At 39.9% G+C, this 25,193-nt stretch overlaps 2 protein-coding genes across 16 annotated transcripts in view; both read right to left on the minus strand.

Annotated features, from left to right (window-relative positions):
* Positions 1–14,035, minus strand: part of NEK10 (NIMA related kinase 10) — a 179,862-nt gene extending 165,827 nt beyond the window's left edge. For all 3 annotated transcript variants that reach the window (XM_045199917.3, XM_045199916.3, XM_024565856.4), the window contains exons 1-3: positions 13,839–14,035; positions 1,046–1,155; positions 703–763 (exon numbers count right to left, since the gene is read on the minus strand). In XM_045199917.3, the coding sequence (XP_045055852.2) occupies positions 703–763; positions 1,046–1,128 (144 nt within the window). In that variant the 5' untranslated portion in view covers positions 1,129–1,155; positions 13,839–14,035. The remainder of the gene's footprint in view (positions 1–702; positions 764–1,045; positions 1,156–13,838) is intronic.
* Positions 14,036–16,950: 2,915 nt separating this feature from the next.
* SLC4A7 (solute carrier family 4 member 7) overlaps positions 16,951–25,193 on the minus strand; it is a 96,244-nt gene continuing 88,001 nt past the window's right edge. For 8 of the 13 annotated variants that reach the window (XM_053930461.1, XM_053930468.1, XM_053930462.2 and 5 more), the window contains 2 exons: positions 22,979–23,086; positions 16,951–21,109 (listed from right to left, as the gene is read on the minus strand). In XM_053930461.1, coding sequence (XP_053786436.1) covers positions 21,028–21,109; positions 22,979–23,086 — 190 coding nt within the window. In that variant the 3' untranslated portion in view covers positions 16,951–21,027. The remainder of the gene's footprint in view (positions 21,110–22,978; positions 23,087–25,193) is intronic. The other 5 variants (XM_053930463.2, XM_053930467.2, XM_045200154.3 and 2 more) reach the window with 1 other exon arrangement.

A 25,193-nucleotide genomic window follows, 5' to 3' on the forward strand; every position in this document is an offset into this window, starting at 1 on the left:
CCGCCAGGGGTCGAGTCCCACCCCTGCCATTTACTAGCTCACAGTGCTAAAAAAAGTGTCTTCTGTTATTATTACCAGCGTTGCTGTGTCGTTTCCCAAACTCCATGGATGGCCTTTAGTCTCATGACTCTCCAAAGTCTTACAAAAGCAAAACCAAAAAGAAATGTTTACAGATCAATTTCAAGCAGAGGTTCCATTCTTTTTCCTTCTAATAAAAACATAAAAATGCTGTTATAAGAACAGCCGAAGCTCACTCCTTTCCCCGCTTTTCGGTAACAGACAATCCGCAGCCAGACTCAAGAGCAGCTGCAGCACATGGGTAGCGTGACGGCGGTGAGGGAGGGAAGACGGGAAATGTGGTAAACAGCGTCTTGAAAGATCAGTTGCCCTAAAGCTCTGAAGACTAGAATACCGGGCATTCAATAGGAGACACTGTTTCTAGACCTTAGAGCTTCAGTCGTGAGGACACATGGCAATACGCAGAGGATAAAGCAGGACTCAGGCACGAGAGGAGAAGGGTGAAAAGGCCAAGTCTTGGCAGAACCTGAAGCAGGTATGAGAGAAACGCCTGGGTGAAGAAAGACAAAGCATGTGAAAGAACAAAGAGAAGTAGACACATCATTCATAAAGATGTTAAATGGATATCCGGCAACATGTGATGGCTTTTTTTAATGATGCATGCACATTCTTTGCAAATGCTACCTGTTGTTTGCTTGACTGAACATTCAAAAGGCACCGAAGTCTCTTAAGATCTGAATAGTCCCTAGGAGAAAGAAGAACACAATGTCAATCAACAGAAAAACCCAGCTGAACTAGTCCTGTAACCCACTGATGGCACTGCCCCGGGGGGCCTGCCTTTCTGGACTGGAACAGACGCACACTAAGCATTTCCTTTTGAACTCTATAAACGATGGGACGTTTCAGTGCGCACTGTAACTCAGAGGAGCTGTTGTCCAGGGTCCGTGCTATTTCTCAAAAAGCAATTAAGTCTGGTTGCTGGCCACTGCCTGAGTTAATAATTAGCAAAGACTCAGTATGGGGTTACCTGGTGGTGATTCCTTGCTGTTTTTTATCAGTTGATTTTTCTGTGGTCTTCACCTTTTTGTCTTGATCAGGCATTGTAAACATCAATGCCCCAGAATCAACATCTCATTCCTTTCAAAGGAAACCGGAGGGAAAAAGCTTTAGTTGGGTTGTATGCTCCAAAATATTCTCAATTAATACAAACAAAAGTCACTGAAACCATTTACTTAAATATGCAAAAATTAATATTTACGTCTAATACAACAATAAAAATGTTAATATGAACACCATGTACTATTATCATTTAAAGGCGTTTGGATACATTTAGGGCATTGTTTATATTATAGTACTCCACGCGCCTATATTTTCTAAGTCATCCTTGACTTCAAATAATCTGGCCCATGGTCCCAACAATATTGTTCTGCAGGTCAGGAAAAGTACCCGTATTTGGGGTTTCCAAAATATGTATCTATAAGCAAATACCTAAAGCCCAACTGATGCTATTACATCTTCTTACTTGTCTTTCTTACCATAAGCTGCTAGTTCAGGGGGTTCCTCCTTTACCATGGGTCATGCCCATAAGCAGCCCAGAGAAAGCTCCATCACTTGCAAATAAGCTTTAGTGTCCAGAGCAACACATAAAAAATGTCATTGGATTTCCCAAATTCCTAAAGTGTTTGTGCTGCCACCTGAATCTTCACATGGATCAATTCCAGTCGTGAGCTCTTCTGCAACAATTGGGTCAGTCTTCCACTGCCCCTGAACTCACCCAACCATCCTGGTAAAAGCAACACAACAGGCCCAAAATGGAGTCACTTACGCTAAGCCCCACATCACTAAACCAAGACTTAATTACACTTTCAGCTCTCCCAGAAATAGAAACTTAAAGCAGCATCGGTTAGGTACTCTACCTGACAAGCCCCTGCCATCCTTTTTCTGTAAAGTAACCCTACAACTGGCCTGCTTTTTGCGCAGTATAACTTCCTCATCCCTGCTCCCTTCCGCCTACACAAGTCTTTCTCTACAGCGACTCAGAGCTTCTTTCTATCTGCTAGATTGTATGCTGCTGCCCAATGTATGGACTGCTGGATAAAGCCAATGAGATCTTTCAGATTTACTCAGTTGCATTTGGTTTTTCTTACAAGTGGGATAGTGAGCCTCAGCCTAATAGGTATTTCGATCTTCTGAATTAAGCTTTGTAGTCATTATCGCCTTTCCAAGAATAAATGTTAGTACTATCTCCCACCCCCACTCAAAACATGAGGTCATGAATGGGCAAAGCAATTTATTTGCCATTTTCCCCCTAATAAACTTTTCATTCAATTGTTTCAGTTTCCAGAATAAAAACAAAAAGAAACTTGAAGATACCCATACTTTCAACTATATAGCAAACACAAAAATTAAATGTATTATTAGCTTAATTTAACCAAATGCGTAATTTCCACTATGCTTCGGTGTCACAGCTTGATGCCACAGTGTGTTTTTCAGGCATTGAAAAAGCGCGCATTGTTGTCTTATAACTGCACGCCTCGTGTGGTATAAAACCGATGACCAGAGTCCAAGTGTTTCACAAGTATTTAAACGCAAAAGGAATTGCCAATGGGTGTTTCACTGTGACAAGAACAGAGTAAAATTTAATGTTGTGAAATGCACAAAGATGTTTAAGGAATAAAAATGAGTTTCCCAATATAGCCGTCATATTTGAGACAAAGAGTTCAGCTGAAATTAAGAGTTAGGGGCCAAGGTTCTCATCACAAATGCACACCAAGAAAAAACCATCATTGGTATTTTAGGTGCCTAGGTGATAACACTATGGACTCAATTCATTCAACAAATATTTAGGCACTTTGTCCAACCACAGACAGAAAACTGCTAAAGGTAAAAGAGGTTATCACATCTGTGAGATTCTACTACAAGCAGAGAAGAACCCACTTAGGAACTTTAAAATATGCTTTGGACAATATTCAGATAGACATTTGAATTAGCATTGGCTTTACTCTGGAAGAGAGGGAGGGAGGGAAGGAGGAAAGAAGGGAGAGAGGGAGGGAGGGAGGGAGGGAGAAAATGAAGAATGGACGATCTGTAAATTATTCCTTAAAAGCAAGAGATCCAAGTGATTTTTATAGAGAGATATTAAAATAACCCCCCAAAATTCTAAAAGAAGTAGAAATCCAGTCAAAAATAAATGGAATCTAATTTTATTTTTCCCTCAGAGAGAAAATTCCACATAGACACACTGGCCCTATGGCTTAAAATCCCTGCTCAGACCACAGCTGCATAGAAGGAGGAAATGAAAGCTACAATGATTAGCTGTGAAAATGTGTGGAAAAGCTCACAGGCCGCTGCTGCTAGGAGATCACATCTACAGCAATCAAACCCTACCAGACCCCTTGCCTTATTCCCTTGTTTAATCTCCGTGATTTATTGATTGGCCTATGAACAGGAAATAATCATCTAATAGTTTTATCAGTTTAAGATTAGCATTTACTCTCTGAGCTGGAAGAGTGAAAATAAATACTCTCTGGAAATGTCTCAGTTAATTAAACAGTAAACAAATCCACCAGAATCAATAGAAACAGACAATTACCTTTATGATAAAAAACAAAATCCTTTCCACTTGATGGCTATTAATACAGAAACCGTTCCAAAAAAAAAAAAACAAAACCAAAAACCCCCCAAAACTAACTAACTTTGAGAATTTGGGAATGCTTTAAAATATTTCATCTAATTTCATCTTACAATAACAAAAATGATGACACTGTGCCAGTGGTTATAATCCAACACGGGGCCAGAGATTAGGAGGCGGGTTTGGTGGCAGGGAGTACAGTTCAGATCTCAAGCTGCCCAGAGGAAGACAACTCGTTGAAGAAGTGCCACCAAGGCAGGTCAAGCAAGGGTGCTCCCTAAGGCAAGAGCTCTCCGGGGCGGGTAGCTTCAGTCTGCTTCCACGGAGTGCTCTGGAGGGTATAGGTCATGCTTCAGAGCTGTCTAAAGCCAAGGAAGTACTTCCACACTCCTGTAGCCTTTATTCACTGGTGAAGGGCCACCAAGGGAGGTCATAACTCCCAAGACACTCCTGTCTGGGCAGTAGCTTGGGGGTAGTTCTCCAAAAAAGAGATACAGGAACTCGCTGTTAGAAGCAAAAGAGCATTGAAGACAATATCCAGGACAGTCATAAGGGATGGAGAGGCTCTGGGTGGAAGGCCCATGTCACCCACTGTGACCACTGACTGTAGTGGAGGAGCCGTGGGTGATGAGGGTACAAGAATCTATGCTGTGGCTGCACACTGAGCCCCAGCCTCCTTCAGTAGCTCTCAACTGCCTAGCAGAATTTCCCTCCTCCCCTGCCTGACCTCTCCAGCTGCTGGCATGACCTTTCAGCCTAGCAGCCAGCTTGGTCTTTGGCCTTCTTCTCTTCTCTAGCTACCCCCTTCTCCCTAAGGGATCCCTTGCAGTCCCATGGCTTTATAATTCCAAATTTATAGGTTCAGCCCCAACCCCACGCACAGCCAGCTCCAGGATGTCTAACAAGCATTCCAAGTTTAACACACCGCAAACAAAACCCTTGACCCCCACCCCAGACCCAATCCCCTTAGTGCCCTCCCATCTACTGTCCCTGGCACCACCCAGCTAGTCTGAACAAAGTTCCCAATCCTTCTCCTTCACCTCCCACATTCAAGCCACCACCAAGACCAGTCAGCCAGCTGTCCCTTGCCCCCACTCCCTCTGCTACCACTCTATAATCCCAGCCACCACATTGCTCGCCTGGACCCCTGTCACCACCTCACTAATCTCTCTGCGTCCACTCTTGCTCCTCTATATCCGCAGGAGCCCACGGGATTACTTTAAAATCTGAATCAGATCCTGCCACTCTGGGGTTTACAACCTTCCTGTGGCCTCCTGTCACACTGGGCTTCTGCGCCTGACTTTCACCCCTGAGCTCTTCCACCCTCTCCCTCTGGCCTGCCCCAGTGCAGCCACGCGGGCCTTCTCCCAACTCATTCCCGCCTGAAAGCCTTGGCACGTGCTGCTCACAGTTCCCCTCTCGTGTTCTCCAGCAGGCTCTTTCATGTCGTCCAGGCCTCAGCTCAGATGTCCCCTCAGTGATGGCTCCTCTGGTAAATCTCTGAAACATATTCGCTATCGCACCCTCATTTTTACCACCGCCCCCTGTTTTATTTCCTTCTGGAGCTCATCGACGTCAGAAACCCTCTTGCCCATTAATCGGCTTCCTTGCACTAGATCCTAAGCCCCATGTGGACAGAGACCGTGTCTGTTTTGCCTGCGGATACCTTGCCAGCACGCAGAACAGCGGGCTACGCACAACGTAAAAACTCAAAAACCATTTGTGCCACAATCTGTCAGGAGTAGCTTAGGGAATTGTTATCAAAGCTTGTGAACTATTTCCTTTTTAACAATTACTTACTTTTTGAATTAGAGCCCCCAAATCTGGAGCTCCTTCTCAGTGCCCCAGGGAAGCCTGTGCTCCTCCCATCGCAAACCTACGCATGAAATACTGCAATCACCTGATACCCCAAGAGACCAGGGGTTGGATCTCCCTTATTCACCAGACACCTGGGAGGCAAGCAATAAATGCAGGGTGAGGCAGAAGTAGGTTTACAGTTGTAAATACGTGAAACAGTTTAGTCTTATATTATTATTTGTTAATTATTGTATTATTTTTCCATTCAGACAACTGTAAACCTACTTTTGCCCACCCTGTATGTATGGAATACAAAATTAACAAGTGGATAAAAGAATAATTTTTTTAAAACCTGTGTCATTACTCTTTTAGTTCAAAAATCTCGCATAAACCTTCCTTAAAAATCAAATCAAGTGATGAGCATTTGCAATGTTATAATAGTCTTGAATGCATTCAGGGATTATCTCACGTGGCCAGCCTTCAGGAGGGAAATCAGAGCTCTGTATTAGGTTATACTCATGAACAGTGCTTTGCAAACTGTCTAGGAAGCTTTTTTTTTAATTTCAAATCTATAAGGACCAATATTTTTGATCCACATCCTGTTCAGCAATATGAGTCCACTGACCATGTGCTTGGATATTGCAGCAATGCTAAATTGCTGTGATCGTTTGTAAACACTTACTCTAGATTAATACTTACCTCCTCATGGACCAGCCACACACCAGTTGGAGACCATCTAAATAGCAATGGCCTAGATAACTGAGGTCTTTCTTTTCAAATAACAGTACTGTCTACCTCAAAACCAGAGCCTCAGGGGTGGAGTAGTTGTCACTTCCAGGACAACCAGGAGAGGGCGAGAGTGAGCCTGGGAGGGGAGAGCTGTGGTCAAGTAGGGCTGACCTCTTAAACCCAAGCAGTCCTGCCTCTCTGGGGTTCCGTGTACAGTTTCATTTGAGAAAGGGGTTCTTTTGCTAAAAATACAAATAGAAAACTACTTATTTGCTAGCACTTATTTTACAGATGAGGCCAAAGAGATTATGATACTTGCAATACACAAACACTTGTGCTCACATAAATGTTTCTTTGATTCTAAATGGAAAAGCTGAAATTTAGTGGGGAAATTTTTCTGAAAAAAAAATGGGAATGGGCACAGAAGTGAAAGTTTGTATGTGACATCCGAATGCAAAATACTTTAAAACAGAAACGTTTGGTATCTTTCCTTTGTACCGCAATTATGGGGCCCAATACTACCCTGGATGGGAGAGAGATTTTCCCATCCACCACAGGACAGGCACCCAGGTCTATGGTGTACAGCTTCAGTCACACACCAAAATGATCACAGTTGTGACTCGCTATTGAAGTTTTTAATCCATTTTTAGGAAGGAATTCTTGAAAGTAATTCCCATCTTCTATTGCCATCTGAAATTTGGATTAATGCTAAAAGAAGTCCCCAGAGACACACACCTCATTTGCTGGTGATCACTTGGTAATTGCAGGGTAAACACATGTGACAGAGAAAGGCATCCGAGCCATGGTAAAACCACCTAATTGACTGTAATTAACCTAAATTGTGCAATGCAAACCCACGAACTAAATACCGTGGCATTTATGACATGGGTTTCAGATTCTCCACCTGGAGATTTTTTTTATCCCACAGTTGACTTGGCTGCTCAAGATACTTAAATGGCCTCACCTTTACAAGGTCATTTGACTCATGACAGGAAATAGCATCAAATCCCACAATCCCTTTTCTCATTCTAACCACTTAGCCCGCACCTTGGTAAATATTCCATTTTATTTTCCACATTTACTAATGGTTAAAAACAACAACACTCAGAAAATGACACCAGTAACAGAGGTTGGCATAACTAAAGTTAAATACCACTCGCCCTCATCGGGTTTATTATTTTGAATAAGAACTAAAATAAACGGCTGTGAACCCTACCACAAAAGGAAGTTAGAACTTCCTTGTACCAACAACAGGGAGCCTTTATTTCTTTTGACGAATTAGGGTTGACTCCACATTAGGTGACAAGTTGCAGTTCTGCCTGTGCTCCAGTAGAAACTTAGAGAACTTTCAGCTCTGTGACTAGCTGGCACTGCAAAGTGAAAAATCATTTCTGCGATCCTTTACTGTGGAAATATTTTTCTTAAAATTCCTTTAATAGTGGTTCTTTGAAAAAAAAAGTGGTTAAAATAAGATATAACTCACATAAAACAACAAGAAATAAGAAAAATGTGTTAAAATGCATTGGTTATATATTATTTTCTTAATCTTGATCACTGTGCCATGGGCATGCAAGATGCTAACATTAGGGGAGCTGAGTGAAGGTTATATGGGAACTCGCTGTACTATTTTTACAGCTTTTATGGGAGCCTAAAATTATTTCAAGATAAACACTTAAAAATGTGTTGGCCACTTGAACAGCTTATTTAAGTAAAGTGCTCTGAGACCAGAGGGCACTTTACTTTTTATTTTTACAAAGAATCATTGCACTTAATCTCATAGATATAGGTGCTCGGCCTTTTCAAATTAGTTGTTTTAGAAAATTGTATATCCTGCCCAGAAAGTGTCGAGTTAAATTGGACAATTACTGGCAAATAAAACAAGCACACACATACACACTTTAAAAGTATAATGATCAAAAAGTCAAGGAACTCCTGTAAAAAACATGACTTGCTTATACCTGTTATAGCCCAAACAGGAAGTCTGGTTCTCTAAAATGTTGCCTTGATTTTAGTCCTTATATTACATTGTTATGTTCTCCAATGAGCTGTGTGGAGCTAGCAGAACAGAGACAGTTACCACAAAAAAGAACCTCAGAGCACATCTAGTATCAGGGGTCTAACACCTTCCCAGCCCAGGGACAGAATGGAAAGGAATGACAGGTGTAGAGTAGGTGACAGAGAGTGGCAGGGCTTCCGTCAAACCTGAGAGGCATACCTTCCCTAAAAGGATTCCAAATCACATCAGAGTGAAACCAAACAAATTGAAATGCCTGCACAGAACACACGAAGCTGATCCCTGATCCCGATTCAGGGCCCTTCACTTAACACAGGAAGACGCTGAGGCCCAAAGAGGTAAAATGCGCCTAAGAGAAGGAGAACAAAGCCCAGTTCACCTTCAGGGTGTAAATCTCAATGGCAAACTCTGGGGTAGACGGGAAAGAGAGGATTTGTTGACTCTGGCCCTAGGCAGAGGGCAAAGGATGGCACAATAAGAATTGCCGCTTGCATAACTTCGCCTCCTGGACCCAGGAGTGCTTACCAACGTCCATTCATTCACCCTGCTTCACCCCTGTGAGACAGGCAGGTGGTGTGCAGCAGCAGCAGCAGCAGAGTGGGGACAAAGATGCAGTTGCTGCAGCGCCCCATGGGCAAGAGAGTGTCCCCTCCCCATCGGCAGGAGCGAAGGGTAAGTATTCCTGTGACCTTGCTCCTGAGTCAGTAGATTGACATCTTCCCTGTGCAAATAGTCTATACTGTGGGCAATTTTCCATGTTTTTAATTTAAACAAGCACTTGGAGGTAAAAAAGAATAAAAAATTCTAATAGTATTTGATTGCCTCCCACTCATTCCCTCAAATATGTATTGACCATGGGCTACATGTTAGACACACCTTTAAAAGTTCGCCTTCATTTTCTTCTGCCTAATACTAACCCAGGTTGGTCTGACAGAGCTGCTCCAAAGTGAACTAGAATGTGTGGCAGGTAAATACCATTACAGTGTTCTTATTCTGAAGCTTTATTCCCACTGAAACTGTTATCTTTCGTGACAAAATCCCATCTGATGATTTTGTGACTCATATCAGATATGAATGCAATTTCTGTGGGTCCCTCAACTGCCACTGCATAGTGTTACTTGTGACGTGTCTGTGTTCGGGCTTTGTGTGACTGCTAACCCACGTCTACTCACGACAGAGTTTATCATGTGCCCGTGTTGCAACAAGTGAACCTGAGACCCACATATTCAGCAGTGATATTGAAAAGCGGAAAAAGGTCCAGATGATATGTGAAGGACGAATTTCTATTAGTCAATGAAAATAACCAGAGTAGCACACCAAATTTCCCTCTTCTCATTAGCCCCAAACATAGTAAAATTACATCCTCTTCCTGTCTTTGTGTGAGAGAGAGAGGTGAAAATGATATTCATTCCTTTCTTCAAGAAAAAATGATTAATCGCCCCGTATATGCCAGGAATTGAAGATACTGCACTGAATAAGACATGACCCCGAATGTCTTCCCCCGAAAGTTAACTGTCATGGAAATAAGTCATGACAATAAGTGAGTCATCACTTAGTGAACAGTGGGTGTGGATCCACGGGTTAGAAACAAGTGAGGGTGGATTCAGCCCCAGACCTTCTCAGGGCGAGGGAACACTGGGTAAACACGCTGATGCTCTTAACAATTGGCAGCCCTGCAAGAAGCTGGAAGCACTTTCTGAGCCATAAAATAAAATTAAATGGCACCTAATAACATTTCATTTTAACTGTATTTCATTATTTACTTTGTTCTGACTGTCCAGAAGACACTACTGGGCACTGCAAAAAAAAAATGTATCCACAATTCAGTGTGTGGGAAATTGTAAATATGTAGTTATAATCCAAAAAAACACTGACTTTTTAAAAACAGATTTTTATTTATTTGTTTTTAGAAAGAGGGGAGAGGGGGAAAGAGAAGGAGAGAAACATCAATGTGTGGTTGCCTCTCGTGCGCCCCCTACTGAAGGCCTGGCCCGCAACCCAGGCCTGTGCCCTGACTGGGAATCGAACCAGCAACCCTTTGGTTTGCAGGATGGCACTCAATCCACTGAGCCACACCAGCCAGGGAAAAACACTGCCCTTTAAATAAAAGGACAATTTCTTATAGTTCAGCCTAAAACAAAGTATTATATAAGAATACTAGAAATGTCAAAAAGCAGAGAAAATTCATACCCAGGAAAAGATTACAAGTTGGATGAATTTGGGGAAACAAAGGTCACTGTAGGCTAAAGAGCTGTGGAGAGGCTCATGAACCCTGGGGACTTGAAGAGGTCCGTAAGAATAGGTAGGATGGGTGGAGAATTCTCCCGGGGAGTGAGCCAAGTGATGGACACAAGACCCTGAGCGCAGTTTGGGGAGGTGGTGGGTAGATGAGTTGAACTGGAGCTGAGGAACCAGGGGAGGGGTGAACAAGGGGCCCGGGGATGATGGCGACCTCCAAGACTACAGCCAACCTACAACAAAGTAGTCTCCCGCACAGCACAGCCCTTTGACACGACCCTCGGAAAAACGACGCCTCCCTCTTCCTTACCCCTGTGCTCATTGGGTCTCGACTTCTTTTTATTTAACATGGTTCCAGTCTGTCCACTTCTCTCTGTGCTCACTGCCAACCCCCTAGTCTACATCATCCCCTGAACTTCAGTAATCACTTCCTAAATGGTCCCTCAATTTCCAGTTTCTCCCTCCTCCAAAAACCACCAAAAAAAAAAAAAAAATCTATTCTCCACACAGTAACAAAAGCACCCATTCCTTTTATGGAACTAATTTGACCAATTAAGGCTTCATGGGATTCCTGTTTCTCTTAGGATCAAAACAAAAATTACCAAGACCTTTGAGGTGTTTCATGAAATGGTGCCTCTGCCCCCCTTAGCCAGCTCCACTCACACATGGCCCCTGAATTCTTTGTCCCAGACCGGCTTCTCCTCGATACCCCCGGACATTTACTCCCGGACACAAGTACCCTTTCTTTGAGGGAATTTTCGCTGACCTTGATGTAGTCACAGCCTCACCGGCACAGCCTAGCAGCTCTTGATACAGGGGCAGGTTCAGGCAGAGTGACGTTCCAGGCCCTTCTCCCACCTCATCAAGACTTTACTGCTTGCAATGTCTTTCGACCCACCCTTAGCTGTCATGGTGCCCTGGACCCACCAGATGATCAATAAATACTCATTGAATGAATGAGTCTCTGACCTGGACCAGAGCTATTGACAAACACAAGTTCGTGATCAAGGAATACGGTGCAATCAAATAGTAGGATGATGTCCTGGAAATTGCATTTCACTAAATCAAAGGATCGATTTTTACCTTTTGTCAGCTGACCATGAAAATTTCACAATTGCAACCTCCAGTGTGTTTTTTTTTTTCTTAAAAAGACTTTATTCGTATAGGGAAGTTTTGGATTTAGAACAAATTTGACAGGAAGATACAGATATTTCCCACAGGCCTTCGCCCCCACACCTGCATAGGCTTCCCCCATTATCAATATCACTCACCAGAATGGCGAGTATATTTTATACCAAGGATATAAACATACACTGAGACGTCACAATCACCCAAAGTCTGTAGCTTACCTTAGAGTTCACTCTCGGTGTTGTACATTCTATGAGTTTGGACAAATGTATAATGACATCTATTCATCATTATAACATCCTAAGGTATTTTCATTGCCCTAAAAACCTTTTCTTCTCTGCCTATTCGCTTTTCCCCTACCTCTAGCCCCTGGCAACCGCTGATCTTTTGTCTCCACAGTTTTGCCTTCTCCAGCAAGGTCATATTGCTGAAATTGTATAGTACAATATGTAGCCTTTTCAGATTGGCTTCGTTCACTTAATAACATGCATTTGAGGTTTCTTCATGTCTTTTCATGGTGTCACACTTCATTTTCTTTCACCGAATGGTATTCTGTTGTCTGCACGTATCATTCACCCACTGAAGGGCATCGTGGTTGTTTGCAGGTATTGGCAACTGGGAATAAAGCCGCTACCAACATCCATGTGAATGTTTCCATTTTTAAACGTGTTAAAATAAACTAAGAATAAGACACTGTGCACTTGATATGGATTATGCACATTTAGTCTTCAAAACAGTCCTGTGAGGTAGGTGTTAATACTAGCCCATTGTACAGAGAAAAAGGAGATTAGAGGCTACTTTGCTGTGGGCCACGGAGCTAAAACACTAGAGCCAGGATTCAAACCCATGTCTGCCTGACTTCAAGCTTACCTTGAAAACTGCGATGTACTCTCTTTGTTCTCCATTTTAAACCTCTGCCCTATACTAACAGCTACCACCCCATTGATTATGGTATGACATATAACTATGAACTGAAATAGTTTCCAGCTACTAAGGGTCTCAAAGTCTGAGTAAAAGCTGTAAACTCAACATTTAGCTTTTATAAGCAAAAGCTTCATAGGCCAGAAGCTACTTCTGACTTTTCTGGAACTAATAAGGATGCTGTGAAAAACATACTTCCTCGTTTTAGAGATCCATTTATTTAAGCAGTATTTCTTGAACCCCTGCTATGTGCATGGTGCTGTGACAGACACAACAAACAGAGGGTAAAACAAACATGGCCTCTGCCCTCACAGCCAGAATCTAGAGCAGGGAGCAGAGAAATAATCAGGCAACACGCAGAGAATGACTGGGGAGTGAGACCAGGGCTGTGGATGGTGCCAAAAGTGGAGTCCACTGCAGGCAGTGTGAGCTACAGGTGAAATCACGACACATGGGAGAGACTGTGGCAGGTTCTGGGAACAACAATATGGAACTAAATCCCACTAAAGAGTCTGGATTTGAATCTTTGCAGGAAGTGAAATGCCCTTATATGATTCTTAGAAAGGTCCGTCTAACAATAGTGGGGGAAATGCATCAGACAGGGAGGGCCAGAAGGAGTCAGGGAAGTTGGATGGTTGTTGGATTTAAGCAGGGGATTGGCGGAAATTGCAATATAGTAAGAATGGAGGTGGTGATGTAAGAATTGATTTGACAGCTAGTAAGAAGGTGTAGCCTTGGCAATCTAAGGAAATGCAGAAGAGATGGTATAGTGACAAAGAGGCTGTGCAGAATGTGGTTTTGGTAACTGAATGGCTGGTGCCCAAGACAGGGAACCCAAGGACGAGGCAGTCTGGTGGAGTGGCGGGAGATGGCGTTTAGGGTGGCACTTGTGTAGACTTAACTGGCAGTTGGATTTGGGGGTCTTGCGCTTAGTGAAACATACTAGGCTTGGAGGTGGACAGGCTCACCCACGAGGAACAGAAAAGCAGAGGGCAAGTCAGCATCATATCAGGGGAACAGAAACGCGACACCCTTAAGGGTTTATGACTGATTCTCCAGAGACGTGGGGGCAGATTGGAAGAGACACACTCAGGTTCCATGTAACCAGAATAATTACTTCATTGAACAGACATCGTTGACAGCATTTTCCCACCATCCATCCTCCCATCACCAAGCCACCTGCTATAAGAACAGTTCACAGTGACTCACCTAACCCACAACAGCCCGCACTGTCAGCCCCCGTCGAGTGAAGCTGACTCCCGAGGCTTCGGGATGCTCCACAAGGACCTGCGGGCACCTCCCTGGAGACCCTGCCTCAAACCGCGCGCGGGCCCAAGGGAACCCCGCTCCTGCCCCACTCACCGCGCCGGAGGGAAGGTCCCTCCTGCAGGCCAATCTCTAAAGCGTGTTTCTCATCGTCCCTGCGGCTGTCACCTGCTGCTCCGGATAAGAGGACCCGTCCTGCCCTCCCCACAGCCCAACACGGGCCTCTCAACTTCGGGGGCACCACTATCAGCTGCACCGTTGGTTTTTCAATCAAATCCTCCTCTAGGCCACCAACCGGCGCTGGCTGAGCCAATGCCAACACTCCTTCTTCCCCCGCCGGGCGCCACAGCCAATCAGGAACAGTCGTGCTGCCGCGTGCCCAGCGACCTAGCTACAGGTGACGCTCCTGTGTTGCCGTAGCAACCACAGACAGCACAGGATCCAGCCTCAAGACTGCAAGCTTAGAGTTGGAACTACTGCCACTTCACCCGGATCTAGAGCTACTTGCCTGTCTACAGGTTTCCTAAACGCTGTGGAATTTTCTGGACTTGGTGTTCCCAGCCTTTAGCATTTGCAGTGAATGGGTGTGAAAGAGCAGCTTCATCTTAGGATGTTGTTTCAGGAGTTGCTATGGACTAAAAATCAATTCTCGCCCTGGTGTGGCTCAGTGGGTTGGGCGTTGTCCTGCAAACCGCATGGTGGCCGGTTCTTCCCGTCTAGGCACCTGCGTGAGTATGGGGCCAGGTCCCTGGCTGGCGGCGAGCGAGAGGCAACCAAACCCATCAGCGTTTCTCCCTCTTCTCCCCCGCTTTCTAAAAAGAATCATTTCTCTCCCAAAGCAAAGATTTAGTTTGAAAAGGATCAATGCTACACGCTAAGTCGCTTCCATTTAGCATGAAAACAGGTACTCAAGTTCTCTGCATGCTTCGATCATGAAAATATTTGTGAAAAACAGTGACTTGAGACTCAAGATATCTGTACATTACTGGTTTGTTTGGTGGCTTTGGGCAAGTGTCCTCACCTTCTGTGAAAGTCTGAAAATTCTTTTTGAAAAATTTTAATTGCATTAGATAAAGTTTTAAAAAGATACTTAACATCATGGAGCTTTGGGGGGAAAAAAAAGGAAATATATTGAGGGTTCATTTTGTGCCAGGCAGTATTCCTGACTCCTCTGTTCATTTCCTCATTTCATTCGCACTACCTGGCAGTCATTATTTTTCATACCAGTTTAGAGTTGTAAATAAAGACACAAGGAATTCTCTAAGTTGCCCAACATGGCAAAGTGAGGGAGGGAGGGCAGAACCTTGTTTGAATGTACCGAGTAATCAACCATGATGATGTCTCTTGAGAACTCCATGTGTAGGGCCTACTCAATCACCTCTTCATGTCATCACTCAAAATGCCCACCAATGTGTCAGTTAGTGTGGAGATTGTATCTCCCAAAACTTGACTTAAAATGAATACAGTGTACCCTTCCCTGATGTTACTCTGCTCTGAATAATAAAAAGTAGGCTCAGTGGGATAGCATTGTGGGTTTTGGTCACTGAAAATCTATTTTAAAACTAAAATAGTAAGGTCCCATTTTGGAAATACAGAAAGGTCAGACAAAAGCGGAAGTAAGGTAAATGCAGCAGAAAGAATGACAATTAAACTAGGGAATCATAAAACCAGTGGAATGAATGTTACCAATCAAAAAACAAAAAAGTTTACAGGGGCGGGCAGCCTGATGCTGAGGAGAAACAGTTTCTCTACACACATTTAAAATACTAAACAATGAGACAAAAGGACTCCACTGTTTCCTCGCCAGAATACTGAATGTGCTTCCCACCTTTCTCCTCATAAATTAAAATTAAACTAATATTTTGGCCTTCCCTGAATATGACTGAAAGTTGCATAGGAGATTAAGAGGCGTGGCTTCTGGAGGCGAGGTGCAGGACCATGCCCACCCGGTGTGGGTTTGCAGTGGGTTCTGTAACCTCAGAGGGGTGGGTCCTGCCTGTGGTCTATGTGGTAGGCACAAACTCGAAAGACTACCGTCCCCTGTTATGTTTTCTAATATTCTTTATACTCTTCTGAAATGAATTCACAGATAATGTGCAAGTAAAACAGCATATTATAACATAAAGAACAAACAAAAGTAACTTGATTATGTATTAAAATAGATACTCAGGATCGACTCAACAAGAAGACAAAAAAAACTTTCCAAAATTTCTAAAATGCCCCATAACCACTGGGGTGTTGGACAAAAAGGGAGGTATTTAAACACACTTTCAGCAGGGAATGAGAATGATCGTGTAGACTGACAGCAGAAGACTGAGTAAACTTTGAAGAAAAAGCAGAGCTTAAATTGAGCTTTGAATGAATAGCAGAGACAGAAAGGAAAATTTTCCAAATAACAGGAATGTTTTCATTTAAAGTAGAGAGGTAGAAATGTAAAGATCAACCACAGAACTGATACTCAAGAGATCCAATATGCCTTAACGAGCAAAACCCAACAAAAATGAGTAAGAAACTATTTCCTCTTTCCCACTAAAAAAAATCTCAAAGTTCTGTAGATGGGAATATTAAAATATTTTTTCATAGAATAAATGTAACTAAAGCTTTCTAACGAAATTTCCAAAACCCTAAGTCCCTTTCCCCACCACACTCCAGAAGGTTACCGAATTCACGGCAGGATTATCAGCTTTAACGGCAGAAAACTGGGGGGGAGGGGGGGGGCCACACCCGGGGTGTTACCTACATGTCAAATGGAAAACAAACAGAGACCTGTCATTTGCTATTATTTAAAATATTTCATGATAAAATTAGCCATTAAAAAACAAATCAAGAAAATAAGGCTTGAGATGTGCGAGCTCAGTACTAACATGGCTATTACACATCATATAAGGTGATGTGTGCTCATGACGCTTCACTCTGCAAATCCTACCTTAAACGGATGTGTCTTAACATAGGGAAAATAACAGACCAGCCGATCTGAAGGGGCTCTGATTTCAACATCCCTTAATTATCGAAGAGTCATTGTGATACACACTGCTCTGTTTCATCATCTTTCTGCTCTCTCTCTTCTCTCTCCTGCTTATTATTGAAGCATGTGAGTGGAGGCAGGAAACAGCAATCATTTCTATTCCTCCCTCCCCTACCCCTTCTCATGAGGAAGATTAGCAGCTCTCCTAACAATCGAAGTACAAAGTAAAGGCTACCCAACAGCTAATTCAGTAGACTTTTATTGCTCTTTCAACTTCAGTAACATCTCCAAAAAATAGTTTTCTTCTAACAATTATAAAACAAATTTAAAAGGCAGGATCATTCACATTATAGACGTGGTAGAGACTTGTACTTCATATAAATGAAAAATATCAGTTCTACATTTTAAATGTTTAATTTACTTTGGATTTTATTACAAAAGAAATATTATCTTTATAATTATAAAAGTCATAAAAATTAGAATTGTACTGTGAAATTATACCAAGCTATCAAATATTATATAAATGAACAATAAAATTCAATTTCTATTTATTTAAACATAGTAAACATTGGAAGATAACCCCCTATATAGAAAAAAAGAAACTTTTTATTATTAAAGCAACAAAAGAAAAGCCACAACACAAAAATCAATCAATGCACAGAAATCTGATTTAAAGAACAACTGGGGTTTAACAGTTACTCTAAGTTAACTGTAGAAGTCACTATGTGCTGATTAAATTAAACTTTTAAAATGACCTTTAGATGATTTCCAAGTATATGTCTTCCTATTATTGATACTTATATTACCTTTTGAAAAGTTAAAAAAAAAACCTTTAAACTGCCAAATTTTTAATTCTGAACTATTTTAAATTTTGAATGTCCTTAAAGTCTTTAAGTTTACCTTCTAAAAAATAAATAATTGTTGGACTAAACCAAAAGACATTTCACATGCTTGTATGCACACAATAACAATGGTGTGATCTACATAAATAAATTAAACATGTTTGAGTTCCAATGTTATATCAATGGCTTGTACATCTGAAATCTGAGCACGTTAAACAGGATTCACAGGTAAAGCTCTTGAGCACATTTACAGAACCGATGTACATGATATAATCCTTAAAAAAACCAGTAAGCTCTGGCATCATACCTCAGTTTCAGAAACCATTTTTTCGTACAGAATTTTGAGCCTGTCTTTGTAAGGAAAAAGTTAGAAAGCTATTATAATACATACATCAAATTTAAGTAGGTGAAAGAAAAAGAAATGTTTCTGGATGAAAACACAAGTTGATGTTAAGTGGTAAAGACATCTCTATAATACATGCATTAGGACATAAAAAACCAAAAGTGGCCTACATGTGTTCCAGAAGACTTGGCAAATGTGAACACTGATACGCCACAGCTGATTTAAACAACGTAAGAGATTTATGATTTGATAAATCATTTACACACACACACACCCATTAGAAAGATTGTGTGCTTCACTTCGGCACATCTAGTATTATTAGAGAATGTACAGAATCATCCTTTTACCATAAAGAAGTTAGTTCATTGTTTTCTCAAAAGCTGCTAGTTTAGAGTGAAACAGCATTCCGAAAAAAAGTAAATTTCAGATGGTCAACATCAGGATTCATTGTAGTCTTTGTAAACAGACATCTATAAATAAATAAAATAGGGTGGAGAGAAGAATATCCTGAGGTGGCTCTGGGGCCAGGGTATTCAGTAGCACTAAGCTCCATCCTGGAAACCAAGGCATCTAAGAAAGTGCAGGGCTGTTTATATGAATTTATTTTGTAAATGGAATATGTACAGGTTTAATTATTTTGCACCTTGAGGTAAATCAGTACACAGCAATTACTACTGCTCATTTCCACCCACAAGTATTTAAGGCAACATTTAAGAATCAATATATGTAGTAAATTACATTGTTCACTGTCTTCCAATGAATGCTATCCATGATTGTTATTTTTCAGAAACAGTGGAATAATAGTGTAACCATATAAAACAAGCAGTCAATTACTTAAACATGAGTTACCTTCGCTCTTCAATGGAGTAGTCATATCAAATCGTTTTGTAAGTCAAGTAGTCAAAAGGAAACAGAAACCATTAAACAAATTGGAAACATACTACCAACATTTTGAGTGCAAAGTATTTTGCAAGTCGTGGTTTTTCTGGCACTGGACAATCACTATACATAATTAAATAAAATCACAGAAACACTATGATCCCAGGTAGTTTTCAGTTTAAATTTTAAAATCACTTTCTATGAAATAAGCAAATTGTTAATAACCCTGTGATGTCCAGACATAAGGAAACTATGTGAGGAAATCCTCCTGTTCAGGTACATCAGGGGAGTTTACAAAATATAGCAGCAAATACTGGGGTCTTTGGAAACGATTATGCTGCCACGAATAAAAAGGAATCACTTCAATGGAAGCTCAAAAAACAACAGCAAGCACCGTGGGTAATAAATACTCTATTATCAGTTGTCAATAGAGTCTCTTTTTTAGGCAGTACCAAATGATACCAGCCATCTTTTCTCAAAAGTGGCCACATTTGCAACCTCCCGTCTGAGGCATAAGTTAAATCTGTTACTTAAATTAGAATCTGATAATATGGTCTCAGATGGGGAAATTACATTAATTCTTAAGTATTTCAGAATGGATTAAAAACATTCAGAATAACTACAATATCAGCTTTTGGCATTTCTCGTGCTCCTTTATAAGACCATTTTTCATACTTTTGTACTTAAATTACAAATGATTAAAGGGAGCACTGTAATTTCATTAATATTTTCATCTTAATATTCACGTCACTACTTTCAAAATCTTGGTGGCTTCTCAATACTCAGTTCTTTTTTAGTAAACTAGCCTCTTGCCAAATTAGCTTCACAACCCCATTCATCCAGTCCTACAGGCTTAACAAGAACATTTATTTATTTACCGTGGAGCTAAGAGTATATAAAAGATGACTAAAAAGATCTGCTGGATAGAAGTTAAAGACAGCCCAGAAAAGCAAAAACTACATAACAAACACACAAAACAGAAAGCCATCAATCTGAGCTATACATAAAACGTCTAAATTCCTTTTAAAATACAAATATGGCAGTGCTTTATATAAAGATGTCAAATCTGTCAACTGTTTCATATAATAAACTGTAAATGCAAATGAGCACCAACTATTTACATTAACAATTTACTCTATATGTTACCTTTTCAAACGTTTGTATAATATTTAAGCATATCAATTAAAATAAATAAAATATTTTAAAATCAAATCACAGATAACAATCTATTAAATATTATCTATACAACAGAAAGAACATAAACAGAAAATGAAAGGTAATTCTTACTAGAATAAGGTAATACTGATCATAAACCCATTTAAGAGAATTCTGACTCCTGATTATTTAATCGTACTATTTATAATAGTGAAGTAATCAAAACCTTGAACCTGATACAAACTAAACTATATTTTAAGTAAAAGACAGCAAAGGCGAAGAACAGAGTTGGCATTTTGAGCTCTAATGAAGTGTAGAATTCAGAAAAACTTTTCTACAAAGGCAACAACACTTATTGTAACTGGCATTGTATAGCTTCTAAAATTATGACTGGTATGGGGGGTTAAATTCTATATCATCTGCAATTTTACTTGTCTATCTGAATGGAAACTAAAATGTGGAGGTTTTAAGATTTAAAATACATTTTTAAAACAAATAGGTCAAAACTATAGTTCCTAACTAGAACGTTTCCATTGTTGTAGCTCTGTAACGAAAAAGTTCCTACAGCTTGTGAAACGCGGTGGACACCTACGTAAATGAAACACACATACACAGAGAAGCCACAGCACGTGACTATCTGTTCCACAGCGTTGGCGTCGAGACGCCCTGTTCTTCCCAAAAAGCACTAGCAGAGGTGAAATAATATGTGAAAAACTTCAGTAACTCAAGTTAAAATCATAAATATATGGCAAAGTATCTATCACTTAAGGTTGTTATGAATTGTCACTAATAAACAAACAGATTTAAAGTACACTGAATACATTTCCCCACATCTTCCTATTGCAGAAAAGGAAAAATTTTTCAACAGCATAAATATTTGAAAAATAAGAACCATGTACCTCACTCCTAAAAGACCATTCCATTATATACACATTCTCCATGATGCTCCGAACAACCTTCAGACATTACTTTAAAAACCCCATGGCCACGCATAAATAGCATGACATACAATATTGTCATATATAGTGACATGAAATACACACATTATATATATATATGTATCTGTGTGTGTGTATATATATAATTCCTCTTGGTTCAATTCTATAACGAAGTCTCAGCATCCATATATTTCTTTGTTGCTTCATCTTCAATATTTATTTTCACACTCACAGGTTTTTCAGGGCTATTTAAAACAAAGAATGAGAATAAATGATTTTTTTTTGAAATGAACATATTAAATTCTAAAAATAGCCAACAATAAGTATTTATAATAAGCCCTTCAGATGACCACTAATAATAATATAAATGTCTTGCTATTATCATTTTACTGCTTTCTTTTCCTATCCATAATCTTAATTGGAAAGGCAAATACTAAAATTCTTAGTTTTTTAGTAGATTTTTCTCACTGAAGTTCATGTTTTTCTTACAACTGAGAGATTTTCTTCAATTGGTTATTATATGATTATGTTTGATTTATTAGTTTTACTTAATATATGAATAGTTATAGCCCTGGACTCTTATTTCACTGACAAACCCATTAAAATTAATCTTTATTAATATAAGTAAGCATCAAATAAATTTCCTAAAAATATAACAAATTTATAAGCTTTCCCCAAATTTGGTTCACAAACATAAGAACAAAACACATATTCTACAGTTTTGAAAGTTACTATCCAATGCAATAATTCCATGCATATGGATGTAATTAACTGACTTGATGTAGCACATGAATATCTGAGATTTGAAAATTCGTCTGAAGTGTAACAGCACACTATGCTTTGCTGCCTTCTGCCAACAAAACTGAAGCAAGATTCCCCCAAACATTTTCCTGTTGAACAACACAACCCAAACATTCTCTTTCTTCCCATTTGATTTTGAATTGATAGACAACCTAAATGAGGCGCAAGGATATAAGAATAATATTATTGCAAGATACATATCATAGCTATATCAACAGTCTGGACCAGGAGTGCTTAACGAAGTACAAGATTAAGAGGAAGAGCACTTAGTGAAATGCTGGCTGCATGACATAACCCAAAATGACAAAGACTTAAACTTAAAAACTTTTAGATCTAAGACAGAAGCGAATAAAGGAAACACGTTTAGAAATTCGAGCTCAAGAAATGATAATGTAAAAAAAAAGATAGAGATTAAGTAGGAGCAAGTTTCTAAAAGGAGGTAAGGAAAGAAAGAAGAAAAACCTAATCAACTATCATCAGAGGACGGAGGCCAGAAAGACAGTAAGTAAACAGAAACAGCTACGTGACTGCTTGCCTGGAAAGGGTTTCATCTGATGCCCAACCAAGCAGAGTATATTGACACTCAGCATAGTTTCAGGAACTAAGTATACACAAAATAAATACTGGTTAAAAAGAAATGACTGAGTACCCAACAAGATTATACCTCATTTCTCCGGAGACCTAAGGGATTAAAGTGCTAATAATTAACACACTGGAATCCCTGAGGTTCAGGCCTTGATGTAAAAAAAGGAAGAGGGTTACATAACGAGAATTAGAAGAAAGGGGTTATGAAATAGGTCATGTATGGGACATCATAAAACTGAATGACCTTTATATCCACGGATTAAATTTCTTCTGAATATCTTCAATAAAATGTTTACCTCAACTAAAGAAATTGTAGGCTAAAACAAAACAAAATAATCATGTTTTTCTTGGACCCTCAGAGAGCATGACTAAGGTAGGGAGTCCAGTTATAGAATTGACTTAATCCCTAGTAATTATCTTTCTTCATATGGTTTCTGATCTTTCTTTCTATTCCAGACTTCCATAGGTATATATTCATCTTCACTAAAAAATAGCTGACATTTTTTGAAATAGAAAACACTAAATTAAAAAAAAATAATAAAACAGTCAGTATCTGTATCTAATTCCAGGATCCAGAAAAATAATAGATAAGCAAATGAAAGAAAAAAAGGAAGAAAAAGAAGGAAAAAAAGTTGGCTTTTAGTAAGGAGAATATAAATTATGTAAATTAGGTTAAGTTTACTGGTTTTATTGAACAGCTGTCCATAAGCAAATTGAAAATTGGCTACCTCGTGTTAGATCTGGTTACTTTGGCATTCTCAGTATTCATGGAAAGTGCCTTCCACTGTGCAGTTTTGGCCATTTCATCTGATATGTTAACAACTGAGGGATCAACACTGAAGAACAAATACACTTTTTGGTTAGTATTCAGTACTTGCAAAAGTATTAATAATGTCACTCTTATTACCTATGTAATACTTGCTTTCATCAACTTAAACGTGAGAAAACTCTGCCGTGCACATAAGCCAAGGTCTACCAAGATACCATACCAGAGTTCTGTTATAAGGTCTCATGAGGAAATGCATCTTTCTTTATAACCAAAAGTAGGAGTCAGATTAGTTAAATTGGTAACGATGCCCAAAGATGATCACCTTGGCTACAAGTATACTATTGAAATAACGTAAAAGAATATATTAATGTGCTTATAAAAATAATGCTGCCAAGTCAATTAGAAAACTTTCATAACTGGCACAAACTTCGATCTCATTAAATAACTATCCAAAGTAGAGAAGAAACGTTAAGATTATGGTTTAAAAACGATACTTGTTTTTTAAAGCTCTTAAAAACATTAAAAAGAATTACGTGAAAGGTGACCCTTTAAAATCGAAAACAGAGCTCTGAAACACTTCAACAGTTAATACAAAAACGGGCTGTTAAGTACTGATTTTTGCTGGCATCCACATTTTCAGTATGAAGGCGTTACATCAAATTAATCAGAACAAAGTATTGTCTCTGTTCATTCTACGGAGCAAACGCCTCTGTGTCTGTGAAACACTGCAAACATTACTTTGGAGACCCCAACCCCACAACGATGATGCATGTAAACCACTGTGGACTCGAGGCTGTCAGTCACGCGAGATATGAAAGCACTACGCAGCTGATGGAAACATCCGAGAGCTCTCTTTCTTCATCAAAAGAAAAACATTTCATGCAAAGAAGCGACAACGACAAATGTTGGGTTAGATGGTAAGCTAACAATGGGATGGCGGCTAGGTTATGAGTGACCACACGGCAGTCATTTGGAAAGTGCTAGCTTCGTTGCCTTCTTTAAGTCCGAGTATCATTTAACACGTAAGACTAAGAAAGTGTGACGTGATCATTGTAGAGTCTTTCGGAATGGCTGCTTCATTAGGTCAATTTTTTAAAATGCACAAAATCTGAAAGCCCAAATTCACGGGGCACAGCCATACAGTCTGACACTGCCTTCTCTGAGTAAATGTTTCTTTGCTTGCTTGCCAGCTTCCAATGACTGAAGAGAAAAAATTCTGAATCACTTTTTAGCTTATAAATGTCCTCCTTTAAGTAAGAACTTTCCCATTAGTAGACAATGAGACTTTTCCAAATGAAGTATACATTTTGTTTTCCCCCAAAACTAGATGGGAAAAAGTTCACTTGCATTAAACAAATTATCTTCACATTTTATTGGGCCTGAAGTTTCTAAATGCTGTCATATATTATCTCATTGATTCCCATGGCAAGTAATCCAAAGCTAGTTGATATTTAAAATTCTGACAGATAAACGAGCCAGCCAATTCCTGGAATTCTTGATGTTCAAATTTTAAGCAAAGCAGCATTAATCATGGCTCATGTCATCACTTAAAAAATAAAAGGAAATACACAACCACTCTTTTTGTTAAGGATTAGTGTTAAGAACAAACTCCACTAGAGTCATCACGTCTAATCCCTGAGAAAGTGCCAGTGCGGGACCAGTAGAAAGTAAGTAGTAAACAATCCCCACAAATCTGTGTCGCTAATCACTATCACAACAGTTCTCTAAATTCTTTTTAGAAGTACGGTACAACCAACAAAGTCAGTATATTAATTCACTCAACAAACCTGGACAGAATCTCGCAAAGCACTGCAGTTGGACCATTAAGGTGTCTATGTGGCATTTAAAGCGCATACAGATTGGAGGGAGAACGTGGAAAGGCGACATGGAACAATACTAATTGTAAAAATCAACAGTGAAATGCATCAAGAAAAATTACTCAATAAACTCATTTATCAAAACATGTACAAATACCAATGTGACCTCTGTAAAAACTATAAAGATTTGTTAAAAGTAAAGAGAGGTTGAAACAAATTAAGTAAACACCAACAAACACTCTTCATTAACGGGCAGGGAAGAAACCTACAGACTCTCTCAAACTGGTTTATCTGTTATAAACAGCTGATCAGAAATGGAATACGTGTGTAGAAATAGGAATCAGAAGTGTGCATAAT

The sequence above is a fragment of the Desmodus rotundus genome, chromosome 8 (assembly GCF_022682495.2).
Source record: "Desmodus rotundus isolate HL8 chromosome 8, HLdesRot8A.1, whole genome shotgun sequence".
Classification (NCBI taxonomy): domain Eukaryota; kingdom Metazoa; phylum Chordata; class Mammalia; order Chiroptera; family Phyllostomidae; genus Desmodus; species Desmodus rotundus.